Source organism: Equus quagga, chromosome 4 (genome assembly GCF_021613505.1).
Source record: "Equus quagga isolate Etosha38 chromosome 4, UCLA_HA_Equagga_1.0, whole genome shotgun sequence".
NCBI lineage: Eukaryota > Metazoa > Chordata > Mammalia > Perissodactyla > Equidae > Equus > Equus quagga.
The window spans coordinates 102,659,172-102,672,894 of NC_060270.1; the positions used below are offsets into that span (position 1 = coordinate 102,659,172).

Consider the following 13,723-nt stretch of genomic DNA (forward strand, 5'->3'; position numbering starts at 1 on the left):
CATAGATGCAGACTTTCCCTGAGAAATGGATACAGTAACAGATGCTACCTATGTCAGTAAAAGTAGAGCATTTGTTAGGTGTCATGATATATGAATCGTATTTTTTATGCTGTCACAAAATATAATTCAGATTCATGATGTAATTTTGATGAATAACAACCTATTCAGCAAAGCACACCACAATTCGACTCCCATTTTATTTTCCGCTTCTACTCAGCATAGGCCTTTGGCTCCAGCCAGGCTAGTTGTTCATTGTCATGCAAACACATCTTATTTATTCCCACCTTTTATCTTTGGCCCACATTGTATCTTCCTGCCTGGAATTTCTTCCTTTCTACAACCAAGCAAGACTGGCTCACATACCACTTCCTCTACTCCTGTACTTTTTACCATGATCCTTCTTATTCTCTGAGAGTAGGGTTTATATTTTCCTTTTTATTGTTGTATTCAAAGTAACTAGCAGACTTCCTGTCGTGTAGATCGTGCTTAATACATGTTTGTTGAATGGATTCATGGTAGCTCCCGGATTATTCTTGTTATTCTGTGTGCTTAGCACATAATTCATGCTCAGTAAATGTTTGACTGCTGTTGAGTGGATTAGTTTTTTTTAAGCCTCAATTTTCCTGGATATAGCATTATATTACTCTTTTGGATATATTATTCTTTTACTGGATATAGCATTAACTATCTTTTGCTTCTTTCATATCTGAAAAATGCTTTGACTATCTTAAATAAAAGATGGCATTTAAATCACAGTATGAATATTCCTCTAGTCAACTTGGCAAGACCCCTCAAATGTTCTTGAGTAAACTTTAATCATCATCCTTTTAACATCTTCCCCATCTTGTAGAACTCAGCATATTTTTGATGAACCCAATGTAAATGAAGTGCGGAATGTGACCCATTTTCAGGTACTTCTGACTTACAAAGTGATGGATACCCAGTTAGCTTTATGCTCTGTCTGTCTCTCTCTTTCTATACGGTTGAGATAAACTATGTTGTGATTGTCGTGACGGCTAGGTCCTGATTTGACTGCTGCTCCCAAGAGACTCTCAATTTTTGGCTTCCTCACGGTGCTGCCTGGGATGCAGCCGGCCCTCCATCCCCAAGCTCCGGGGCCCACCCAGCTTCCTTCTGGCACTGAAGGCAGCGGCTGCTCTGCCACCCTTCTCTTCAGATAAGCATGGCTTGGAAATGCTATCTTTAGAGGTGATGAGTTTTTGTTTGGATAGAATTATGACTAGTATAAAGCCCACACATGCTAACAAGCCACAGAGTGCAAAATAATTATTGAAAGCAATTTGAAAGAAAAGTGGAAAATCATCTGAGGAAAAAACAAAATTGTTCCCAAAGCTTTGGTCCAATTTTTTACTGTTAGATTGAACCTTGAGCCTTAGCTTTCTGCTGCCCAGTCGCTTAAGCACTGACGGCCCTGTTCTTCTCTTCCAATTTTTTGAATTTTACTCTATTAAACCTTTCTACCTGGCTTCTTGGCATTTTATTCTCAGTTGATCAGAAAACATACTATATACCAAGCTTACCTTTCAGGGGACAACCAAGGAAAGAATTGCATTTTGCTTGTGTCTTGGTTTTATTTAAATAGTGTTTGGGATCACTAAATTTCTTCTCTTTATGTCTCTCCATGTGCATTAAGGTAACCTTTTCTACCTGAAAGGATGCATATGCTCTGCCCATGACCTCAATCATGTGCATATAAGTTAATGTGACATATGTATTATGTTCCATATATAGTGACTAACGCACTTGCAAGGCATGCCTGCTTCTAGGCTGCAGATTAGCTCTGCTCTAATGCGTAAGTGTTAATTCCAAACCAAGGTACTGTCTACTCACCTTAAATTAATTCTAATAGTACTGCCAAATGACAAAGGGACTAAGCATAGACAAGTAATAAGTGTGTCTGATGGGTCTTAAAAGAAAAATTTTCCTTGAAGAACAACACAGTAAGAGAATAGAATTAATTTCCATCATACTAAGGGGTAAAAGACACATGTCATTAGTACTGCAGAGTCTAAATGTAACATAGGGTTTTGGGGGGGGAGGAGGGACTTATAAGCAGAGAAGTAGCAGAGCTCATGAAGTCCCCTAGCCTCTCCATTATTCCACAGCATAGGCTGAGTATAGATTTTCTCTATGCAGCATGGCCAAGGTCCCAGCAGACAGGAGCCTGCCTTGGTTAGCTAAATAGATGTGTACAGAGAACATTGCAAGAGTGAGAATGATACCTGCCCCTACATTGTATTATGTATTTATAAGTTAGCTGAAGAGACTCTAGAGGACAGTTTCTTTAAATAGCAAGAAATACATCAAGGGCTCTTCAGACTAGGCAGCACATAAGTTGAGGGCCAAGATCTGCATACTGAAGACCCCCGGAACAGCCTTGCATGCCAGGAATGATGACATGAGCCAAAGGTCATGTCTTTCTGGAAGGTGATTTAGACCAGCCAAGCTATCTCTCTGCTAATGTACTAAAAAAGGGACAGCGATGAGCCTCCAGGACCATCCCTATTTTCACTCCTCAGTTCCCATTTGGTCAGGGGGTCGCCTAGCTCTTCATCTGTACACATCTTAAAATTCCATTTCTGGAGTTAGAGCCAATAATTCTAACATTTTTAAATGGCCCCAAATAGTTCTCTGAACTTGAGCAATGCTCATTGACCCATTTGATAATAAATGCATCAAGTAGGAGCTATAATCTATAGATAATTAAATTTCTTTTTTGGTACATGGACAAAGATTGATGTTAAAATTATTGAAAACTAAACCAGGACAATTCAACATGGTAGGATAAGATTATCTTCATCCCAAAGATATCGTCTTAAAATGTTATATATGAAGAAATGAATATATGAAGCATTTCCACCCTCTGGGGAAGAGTGGAATATTGTCATTGTAAGAATGAATCAGAGATGTAAAACAAAAGTCTAGGATGCATCTAAGTGGAAAAGCACACCTGTGTTTCAGTCCACTCAGAAACATACCTTTTACTTTCTCTTTCCAAGTCGCTAGAGCAGGGGTTCTCAAAGTGTGGTCCTCAGACCAGCATTATCAGCATCATCTGGAAACTTGTTAGAAATGTAAATTCTTGAGCCCTATTCTAGACCTGCTGAATCAGGTACTCTGGAGGTGGGGTCCAGCAATCCATATTTTTAACAAGCCTTTCAGATGATTCTGATGTAAACTAAAGTTTTAGAACCACTGCTCTAAATACATTCTTCATCTCCTTCTGATAGAGCATTCTGGAAATGTAATTTCAACTTTGTAACAACGAACTGATTACATTAACCATGCTTTTGTTCTCATAAAATTTAGATTAATTTTTTTAAAAAAAATCTGCTTGGAAATGAACGATGTTTTACATTGCGTGACATGAAGGAGATTGTTGTTGGCATTTAAATTACTTTGTGGGATGAGACTCTCATTAATTACTTATGTTCTTGGTAGCTGATGCTTTATTGAAAGGACCTGTGCTAGCATTAATAAATGCAAACAAAGTGGAAGGTTCTGAGGTTAATGAGATAGTGAAACATTAATCTGTGTTTCTTCTTTAATGTAAAATGGAGACTCATCAGGTTCACTTCATATGTTTTACATTTGTCTTTCCAGGAGGAGCAAAGTATGTTAGCTATGGAAGATGAGGGCACAGTACAACTCCCATTGGAAGGGCACTATAGGTAAGATATAAATGTAAAAACACACCAAGTTGAGGAATGGAATGTATTATTATATGCTCTACTGAAGAATTTCGTACTGTGTGGATTCCTAGAGAAGTTTGTTGAAGTTGTGCTAGAGCAGAAGGAATGGAGACTAGGGATTCGATTACCCTCTCCCACTACCAAGTTCTGCCACTAAGAGCTGTGTGACTATGGCCAAGTAGCATAAAATGCAGAGGTGCAGGGAGCTGTTAACTGAAGTCTTTTCTCCTCATATTTTATAATGAATATGAAAACTTTCTTTCATATCCTCTGAAAGTAGCCCCTGAAGACAGGTCGCAATTCAATTCTGGGATAAATGAGCTAGGTATTCACTAAATTGATCACAGATAAAGGCTTGAACTCTGGGAATTTACCCCTTAAAAAAGGCACTTCCAAAGAGGTACTCTATTTCCTGAGTTGAAGGAATCAGTTATACCAGTCACTTTAGGAAATGTTTACGAAACTCTTCAAAATATGCTAATCTTCTTTATGCACAAAGACATAGCAAAAGAAAGCAAACTCCTGTAAATTATAATATAAATTGTTGAAAGTATTTTCCCAAAAACTATATGTATGGTCTCAAAGTGGGATAATTTAAGTCCATCTCAGTAAAAAAGCAGAGAAGACTTTTCTCTGAGGAGAGAATTTGTCGTAATGTTAATAAAATAGGAGAGAATCCTCTGGATCTCTTCATGGTCTGACTTTAAAATCATATTTCCTAGATTTTAAAAATATAATTATCTAACACTTAAGAGTGAACACAAGTATAGAAGCTGTTTTTCTTCCTTTTTTCCACAATGTTTATATTTTAAAATCCTATTGATTATATAGTTGAATCAGCATATTCCTAAGTGTATTTTGTAGAAACCAAGTCTCATTTTGTAGCCCTCTCAAAGGATTCTGTGGTTAAAGAAGTTTGGAAAACATTCCATACTGCATTCTAGTTTGGAGATTCACATATCACATGGCATATTAGAGAATCTAAGTAGTATTGCATTAAAAAAAAAGTTTAATTTTGTTTAGCATTTTCTAAACTCTTTTTTGCTCGCAAGACTCTTCATCATATAATATTATGAAAAACTTGTATTTCACATGCTAATCTTTTGGGAGTTATTTGATCTCATGCTTCCAGTTCTCAAGGGCTGGATGGACTAGAGGAATTAAAGAACACGTGCCAAGATTGGGCAAGGGAGGGAACATGTGGGACCCAGGGTTTCGCTCCAGACTCTTAGTGTTCCTCTTAAAAGTTGGATTTGTTGCACCAGTGAGGGTCATATGAGGTCAGCCTGGGATTTCTGTAGAACACAATTTTTTTTTTTACAGCAGAGTATCTTTCCTACATGTAATAAGAATAATGTTTAATGAAACTTTCTTTGATTTGGCCTGTGATTTATCTCTGCTACCATTTGGTTATGTTTCTAGCCCTGGGAATTTGGAGCAATCTGAATGTCACCTGTAATCAGTGCCATTTTAAAATGTAAAAACAGCACCCAACATAGTACAGGTGCAGATATTACAGGCTCCCCCAGCCATTTGGAAAGACCTCTGCCAAATACACAGGCTGCATTCATTTATCCAACAAATATTTATTGATTGGGTGCTAAGTGCCAGACTCTGTCTAGGTCTTGGGTGAACAGCATGGACAAATGGTCAAGAATCCTTGTCCTCATGAAGCTCATATTCAAGTAGACTGGAGGTAGGGGAAGACATAAGATAAACAAATGAACAAGTAATATAGTATAGTATTTCAGATGGTCAAAAGTACAATAAAAACAAAAGCAAAAAATAAGGATAAGGGTGCTATCAGGGGATGGAATTAGAAATTTTAAATAGAGTGGTCAGTGAAGGCCTGTCTGTGTTGGTGACATTTGAACAAAGGAGGGAAAGGTTTGTACCGTGTGAAGGAACATTACAGCACAAGGCCTGGAGGCAGCAGCAAGCCTATAGTGTTCTAGAATAGTCAGAGGGCGATTGCATGTGGCTGGAGAGGAAACAGCCAGAGGTGTAATGGTAGGAGAAGAAGTTGGAGGGTGGGGGTGAGGTCAGAGCCTTATAGTCCATCTACTTGGCTTTGACTCTGAGTGAGTGGGAGCCACTGCAGAGTCTGAGCAGAGGAGTGAAGTGCTCTGCTGAGCTATAAATGTTAGGGGCCAGAGGCTAAGAATGACCATGCAGACCCTAAGCACTGTAATTTGAAATGAATTAGGAAAACTGTAGCCAAAACTAATTCCATATAACTAGAATCTTTCGTTTAAAGTTTTGTTTTTCACATTTTTTTAATAATTGAGAGAACTATTCAAATTTTCAATTTTTAATTGTCAAAAATTCTATGCAAAGGCATAAGACTGTCCTATATTTAGTTTCTATCACTAGATAACTGCAGTTACTTATTTAATGTTTATTATTTCATTTTGGGTAAACTCCTATCTAGAGATGATCCATCTGTGATCAATATTTCTGATGAAATGTCAAAGACTGCCTTGTGGAGGAATCTTCTGATTACTGCCGATAACTCAAAAGATAAGGAGTCAAGCTTTCCTTCTAAAAGGTTTGAACTCTAAAATAACATGAACTTATACTAATCCCAGTCATTTTATGACGTAAATCCATTAGTGAAAGAATAGTATTAGTTTCCATCGAATTTAAATCTAAAATATTTCAGAAGATTCTTTTAAAAAGTGTGTAGAAATTGTAATTATCACATTTGTTTGTTTTTCAACATCTCTCTTTCAAATTAAAAGCTCTCTCCAAAACTATGACAGTGGGGGGTAAAAGGTGCTGTAAATGAGTCTCAATGCATGCCATTTTTGGACATTGCTTTTGGTCTACTCTTTTGCGGTAGGATTTTACTGTATCCTCTCATCACCACTGCCCAGGACCCCTTAGACATCTGACCACATGTTGCACTCCCCCATTGTCCTGTTTTAAACCCATATGGCACATGCAATGGTGATTTTGTATTTAGTATATTTCCAGTCCCGTATTCCAACCTCCTAAAAATCTTCCCTAACCTCTTTACCCCAAAACTTTCCACTCCAGAAAGTTCTATCCATTCTTACTTCTCTGTGTGTAAACATTACAAACGACTTTTGTAGTTGTGGGTGAATGTTTTAAAATGCATGCTGGGGGGAAGAGTGTCCTTAAATATCAAATCATCGCAGGATTTCCAACTGAATTTTCCAGAATTTATAAATAAGAGTTTAAACTATCCAGTCTTCTTAGATGCTGAGCTGAAGAAAAAGCTCTATGTTATGCTAATATCTCTTCTTATTAAAAGAGTGATTGAGGGATTTGGGACAGTGTTTAATAATTAAGTTCCTTTATTTTCATGACCTTAAATTAACATTTTCTACTTAATTTTTATATTACATTTTTGTTATAAGCTCCCCTTCCTAATCACTCTAGAAGCTGATTCCCCGAAGGTAAGACCCTCTCCCTCAAAGCTATTTCTTGGTTGCATTTCCTTATGTTAAATGGTGTCTTCTAGAAACCTGGTCAACCTATGTTCTGTGTGAGTTTTGGGGAGGCAAAAGGCATGGAGAGTCTCGGGCTTAGTATCAGACCGTTGATGGTGTTCCCATAACTACTCAGCTCTTTAAGAGAATTTGGAACTCGAGTAAACTTTTTCCCCTACATGACTTATGCAAATGCATCGTATATAAATCAACAAGTCTCACAGACCTGTATTTAGTAATGGCATCAAATTTCTATACTGGAAAAAGAAAATTTATCCCTATAATTAAGAAATTGCAAACCTATGAGCTTCCATTTATGCACCACCATGCTTCCAAACCTGCAAGCTTTATCTGGCTTCATGCAAACTATTTGGAAACATGGCTAGAGAAAGAGGCTACATTAGATTTAGAGACTATATCTTTTGTTGCTGGTTTTTGTCACCCCAAAATTGCATGCTGCTTCAGTGTCTTCTCTATCCCAAACAGCATAAACAAGACAAACAGTGGATGTGCAGAAGTCTTCACCCCAGAAGAGCTGGGGATTAGTCACACTTCTCTCTCTCTCAGCAATTTACTCCAAGAGCAGTTAACATAAGTCACTCAGTAGGCTCTCTCAAAGACTTTTGGTTGATGTTTGTTGTCTTTAAAATCTTCATGTATTTTTTGCTTGGCTTGAGCAGGACTGTTTTATTCTAAACACTGCTTTATCTTCCTCTCCCAAAGATCCCTGCTATAGTCTTATAGAGTCATGCTCATAGTCATTCTGTTTTGCTAGAAGTCTTGGAAGAAAATCAGAGTTATGAGAAGTATTTTCACAAACTCATTGAAATATGTGCTTATAGACCCTTTCACATTAAAAAATATGGCATTTCTATGATTTTTTTTTTTAAATGAGAACTCCAGGTCTATGGGTCAAAATAAAATGCCAGCCATGGGAAATATATGGAGAATTTGAGACAGTCAAACTTGTGGATTGCTTTTCTTCCTGTACTGCATAGATCCATAGTCCAAAGTCTTTCTCTATTTTTCTTTGGTTCAAGCAAAAGTTTATATGTCATGATATTTTAGGTATTCCTTAAACAGTAAAGTCAAGTGATGCTTTTCACCGGAAAAACCTAGTTGTTTTGAAAATACTTGTCTAGATGACTTCAGACAGTAGATTAACAATGTAATGTGCTTTAAGCAGGTCCAATTTTAAACAGACTATCCTTTATATTTTGATATAACCACTTGTTTCATATTCTTTGAACATATGTTCCCACTAACATGAGGTTCAAAGTATTGTGGAATGAAACTTTACCCAGCTTTCTTTACCTTTAGATGTGATAAAATCTGTAGATTTCTATGTGAAAAATATCTCTTGGTTAGTGGTTAATGTCTTTCATCTTCATAACAGTAGAAATTATCAGGAAGAGTGTGACTTCCAGAAATTCTAAAACCAACACTAGTAACAGAAATACCCTCCCAAAGCCACTGATATCTCTTGGTATCTTTTGAAGGCATTGAAGTATGATGACCAGGAACTGTAAAAATTTCATCCCTGCTAGAGTGTCTGTTGGTAAAAAAAAAAAAAAAAAAGGCCTAAAGACCAGGTTACCAGGGTCTCTATCTCTTGAGACCTAAGATGGCTTCTGTGCAGTCTCGACACCCCCAACCCCTAGTTGGTTCCACCCTATCCCTTGCTATAGGCCCTTCTCTGATAGGCTACATGCCTTTCAGAGAAGCTTAGATTTCTTAGTGGAGTTTGGAGTAGCAGTTATATTTTCTCCATTATTTCATTCTCTTTTTGTTGTCAAAAATATTTTATCCAGTTTAACAGAAAGGAGGATCTAAGAACTAACTGCAAATTCTGCCACATCTGTAGGATGTCTAATTTGATCCTAGTTTAGCAGTGCTATGCATACATATGACAGGCTCCTCGGCAGCTTATTGAATGGACTGGTGGAAATAGAGCTCTTTAAAAAACCACATTACATCAGAATAGGTGAGCAACTGCTATGTTTTATAAAACTGACACCCAGGGTCAACAGTTCTTGGGAAGGTATCTGGCAACGTTAGGAAAAGCAGCACTTGATTTTGCCCTGGTGGCAGAGGCTAGACTCTGGGACCACCTTCCCGGCTCCCTTCTGTTACCCCACTCCCATCACCTTCTTCTACCCTGGATTCTCCTTTGCTCTGATTTCCTAAGCTTAGGCCTCTCCTAACTGCTTGGTAAATGTTGTTCATAACAACTATTTTGGTGTCATTTAAAAATAGCAGTTTCATAGATTGCCTGGCAGCATGAAGGTAGGGCTCACGTTTTCTTCTCTCTTGAAATATCACTTCCTTGTATTCTCAGTTGTAACTCCTTGAGGACAGGGACACTGTCTCATCCATCTTGTATTCCTTGGTCTTTGCAGAGTACCTGGAATATAATAGATATGCAATATATATTTATTACAATAGCACATAATAGATATGATATACTTTTAATAAATATAATGTATTTTTTACAATGAAAGTTTAGAATTGATTGGTGTCCTAAAAGGTGAATGTAACAAGGAATAAAGCGAGTGTAGCAATAGAGGAAGAAGATTCAAGTCGATAATATTTTTCATAGAAGCCTTGAGCTGGTTATAAAATTTATGCTTTGTAGTTTGCTGAAATCTAATCTGACACCCAAACTGCTGGTTTTAAAGAGGAAAAAAAAAAAGCCAGTCTTTTCATCAGTTATTGTTTTGTAGCCAAACCACCACTATGACCAAAGCAGGACATCATGAGGAATCACATCTGTGAATCAAATCAACATTCTGAATCTCTTTTTTCACTGCTTAGTGATGAATAGTGCCGCTGGGAATTGGCTCATTTATCAAAAGAGCCAATCGTGCATAGCAGAGCATTGTGCACACAGGAATTGTGCACGTGTGGAGACCCATATAACTCTGTCCCCACAGTCTCCTACAGATAGGGTCTGTTATTCCATCTTTCAAAAGATAGAATTCACTGGAGTTGGGAATACCAATCTCAGAATCCTGGCATTTGAGTTACAAGAGAACTTAGGGGCCATCTAACTCAAAACTAATTCACAGATGAGGAAGCCAAGTCCCCAAGAGACTAAACAACTAGCCCAGGGTCATACAGCTCATTCTTAGCTTCTGGGAGCTGAGCATGATCTTCCGACTCCAAGCCCAGGCCTTCCTCCACTGCCCCATGCTGCCCTTTTTCATTGGCTTTATTTGGCAGAAGAGACTGGGAGCCAGGTAGAGCCCAAGAAAAAGTTAATTTAGAAAGTAGGGTAGCAGACACTTGTCATATGAAAGGAACTTAAAGTAGAAAAAAGTGAGTCATGCAGATAGAGGAGTTAAAAATACAGAGTTAAGGCTCTCAACACATCATGTGCACACTGTCATCTCTTCTCATGGAAGGAAAAAAGAAAAGGGAAAAAAGTTGCTTTGCTCTGACCTGTAAGTAGCGTGTGCTGAGAAGTGTGGCAGGCAGAAACCCGGGTGCCATAGACGCTCGCTCACACCAGCGCTCAGCGCTGGCAGCGTGCCACAGATGGCAGAAGCTCCAGCACTTCTTACCTGATGGTGCCGGGTGGTGGTGACAACTGAGAAGGGCTGTTTCTAGTTTGAATTGGAGGAAAAACAATTTAAAAAACACACTCTTAGAATGTGTCTAAGTTGTTGACCACTAAGAAAGCTGCACAGGAGGCCCCATAGTAAAAAGGGGTTTTTAACTGTCACTTTATTACTTGGAGAAGAGTTATAAAACCAAGGATTTCCCCACCATCAACTATTTTATAAATTTATATTAAGGGCTGCAGCTAACAGTAAAAATGTATGGGTTCTTCCAGCTCAGGGCCTCAGAGGCTGGCTAGGGGTTGCCCTTCGTGTCACCAGCAGGGAAGGACACGGAGAGGCCTCCCATGCGGGGGGCTCCGTGCTGAGCTGGAAGTAGTCGGGGAGTGAGCGGTTCTGCCCCTCTGGAAGCATGTACTCTTGGTGTGAGCTTCATGCAGATGAGCACATTATTTGAATTTTCCATGAAAACTGTCAACGTGAGAGTAGGAAAAGTGTACATCAGAAGACTATAGAAAAAAAAAAACACAAAAATGGTAGAGTTGCATTACCAGCTTGCCCATTGAATAAAGTTCATTGGAGAATAGATAAAACATAAGCCGCTTGGGAATGAGTTTATTCTGGAAAGAGTGAGATGAAACATGGTTCCTTTGATGGACAGGGTGAGGGTTTGTCTGTGAAGAGACAGCACAGGTGTGTGGAGGGCAGCGTGTGGGGTGACCACCTCCTCCAGAGCAGTGGAGATGCGTCTGTCCTACTGACCAGGACCCAGTTCTCACCAAAGGTCAGGATACAGTCTATGCACAAAGGATGAGCCACTTGCAGCAGAGCCCAGAAATACCTGCTGTGACATCTTGTTTGTGTCATTTATAGTGTCAGTGCTATCTTAAGATGGGGCGTGAGTGGCATTTTCAACAATCATCAGTGATTCATTTGGCCAGATGAGGATCTTGGTATTAATCTTGCATGCTTTTGGAACTGTTTTAAAAATGTCTGGGTTTTGTTTTCTGGTTTCTGTTTTTGAATTTCCCTCTTTCCGCAGTTCTTTGTTTCTGTCTCACGGAGCGTGGGGGGGTTTAATCGCTGCTATCTATCTATGCTTCGCAGCATGAAAGAGCAGTGCCTGAGGGCCCTTGTGGTGCTTTGGGGTTGATGGGTTTTGTGTCTGAGCAAGCAGATCTCACAGTAGCCATGCTAGATTGAATAATAACTTTCTCCTTTTTTTCCCTGTAGCATTGAAAGCCGAGAAGAGAAGAAAGCTGACTCAGGGAAAGGTGTTGACAGGGAGACTTGTCTATGACTTGATCTTCAATTTATTTTTCCATATACATGAGAAGAGTGCCACAATTATTAATAAAACTGCTTTGATCATGTATTGTAAATTCTGTCCCTAGTCCCAAATCCACCTTCATACTGTAAGTAGTGCAATACTTGTTTCATTTCTGTGTTTAAACTTCTGAGCCGTGAGACACCCTTATGAGCATATACAGTAGCTACTGCAAGAATCTCTGTGTTCCTTGCTGTATGTTAGACATTTGTAAACACTGGATTCTCATTGTCAGTTTACGAGAGCAATAGCTTTCTTAAAGAGATAAGTCATATTTACCTAGTTTGTATTTTCCTACTTTAGCGACCTGAAGATACCTGATAATTTCATTCAGAAGAATTTTGAAAGGTAGTCTTACTTCTTTTTATTTTTTATAGCTTAGCATTAGTGACTTATTTCCAAAGACCCAAATCAAAAAGTTAGTTTGAAAGCATTTTTTAATAATTGTATTTATGCATTTCCTTGATTTAATATGATACATTTAATACTTAAGAATTTATATGTAACTCAAACAAAGTCATTTGAAAAAATATATAGAAACGTGTTCACAACTTGTTTAAAAGAATCAGACACTAATGCAAAGGGTCAAGTAGTATTTGCTTAAAATTCGAGTTGTGGTTACGTGATCAAATACTAGGCTTGTATGAAATGCTTTAGAAAAACTTTGTAAGTTTTGTGAGATGTTCGGTATAAACCTTTACCAGAAATATGCTGTGAAATTTCTCTCCCATTGACAACAAATGTTTTCCAAATAAACCTATCCTACACATACTCGTGGAACGCCACATGGTGAATCATTGTACATGAAATTCCACTCCTGTACAGTTATTCTGCTGCTAACGGTCATGTACTGCTTCATGCTGCTTTTGAATCATGTTCTAATGTTAGACTGACAGGTCTCCAATTGTAATTTTTTTCTGCAGAGCTCTTTTCCACTTTTTAATTTAATTAAATGCATGTTATAGAAAAATGATCTTTTAAGTGAAAATCTCAGATTCTGTTTGAGAAGGTTCTATAGCTATTTCAGTCCATAAGAAATAATCCATCTTTACTAAGCTTATATAAGAGGAAGTAGAGTTAAGAATTTTTGAGCATTACTAAAAATACAGTATTTCATTTCATTTTAGATGAATATGAAGGTAATAAAGATGAAATCTCATAGTGTTCTGGTTTCCTAAGAATGACCAGTGATCATCAACCTTGTACTCTTCGGTGTCCAATTGTACAGTAATTCAGAGCCCTGTGACTTTTCCAAACTATTAATTACATATTCCGTATATGAGTACACATTAAAAATGAAAACAAATCCTCCTGTGATTAAGCTTATGAGAAAAATAAAAAGACAACAAAGCCTTTATTAGGTTCAACATTTTGATACCTTCTGAAAAATTTCCCTAACAATCTTTTAAGGAGCCATTTCTTTTATGGAACATAAGCCTAAAAAATATAAGAAAAATTTGCAGTTAATAAAGTCTGTATTTATAAATGCCAAGGAAAAATGCAGAAGCTTTCCATTCCAAATGTGTTGCCTTTGTATATTTTATAATACAGATACTATACTGTAAGCATTTCCATTGCTTCTTTATTTAGCTTAGCTGTTATGCCAGTCAGTCCCAAAAGCAGCCTCTTAGTGTTTTAATATATTAATAACTGTTCTATTAAAAATGA

The 13,723-nt window shown here is 37.8% G+C and overlaps 1 protein-coding gene across 1 annotated transcript in view; it reads left to right on the forward strand.

Moving 5' to 3' along the window:
* The window catches only part of SLC4A10 (solute carrier family 4 member 10), a 197,261-nt gene extending 184,946 nt beyond the window's left edge, over positions 1-12,315 (forward strand). Inside the window, exons 24-26 of the mRNA XM_046658900.1 lie at positions 3,625-3,692; positions 6,145-6,261; positions 11,962-12,315. Coding sequence (XP_046514856.1) covers positions 3,625-3,692; positions 6,145-6,261; positions 11,962-12,028 — 252 coding nt within the window. The 3' untranslated portion in view covers positions 12,029-12,315. The remainder of the gene's footprint in view (positions 1-3,624; positions 3,693-6,144; positions 6,262-11,961) is intronic.
* Positions 12,316-13,723: the final 1,408 nt, after the last annotated feature.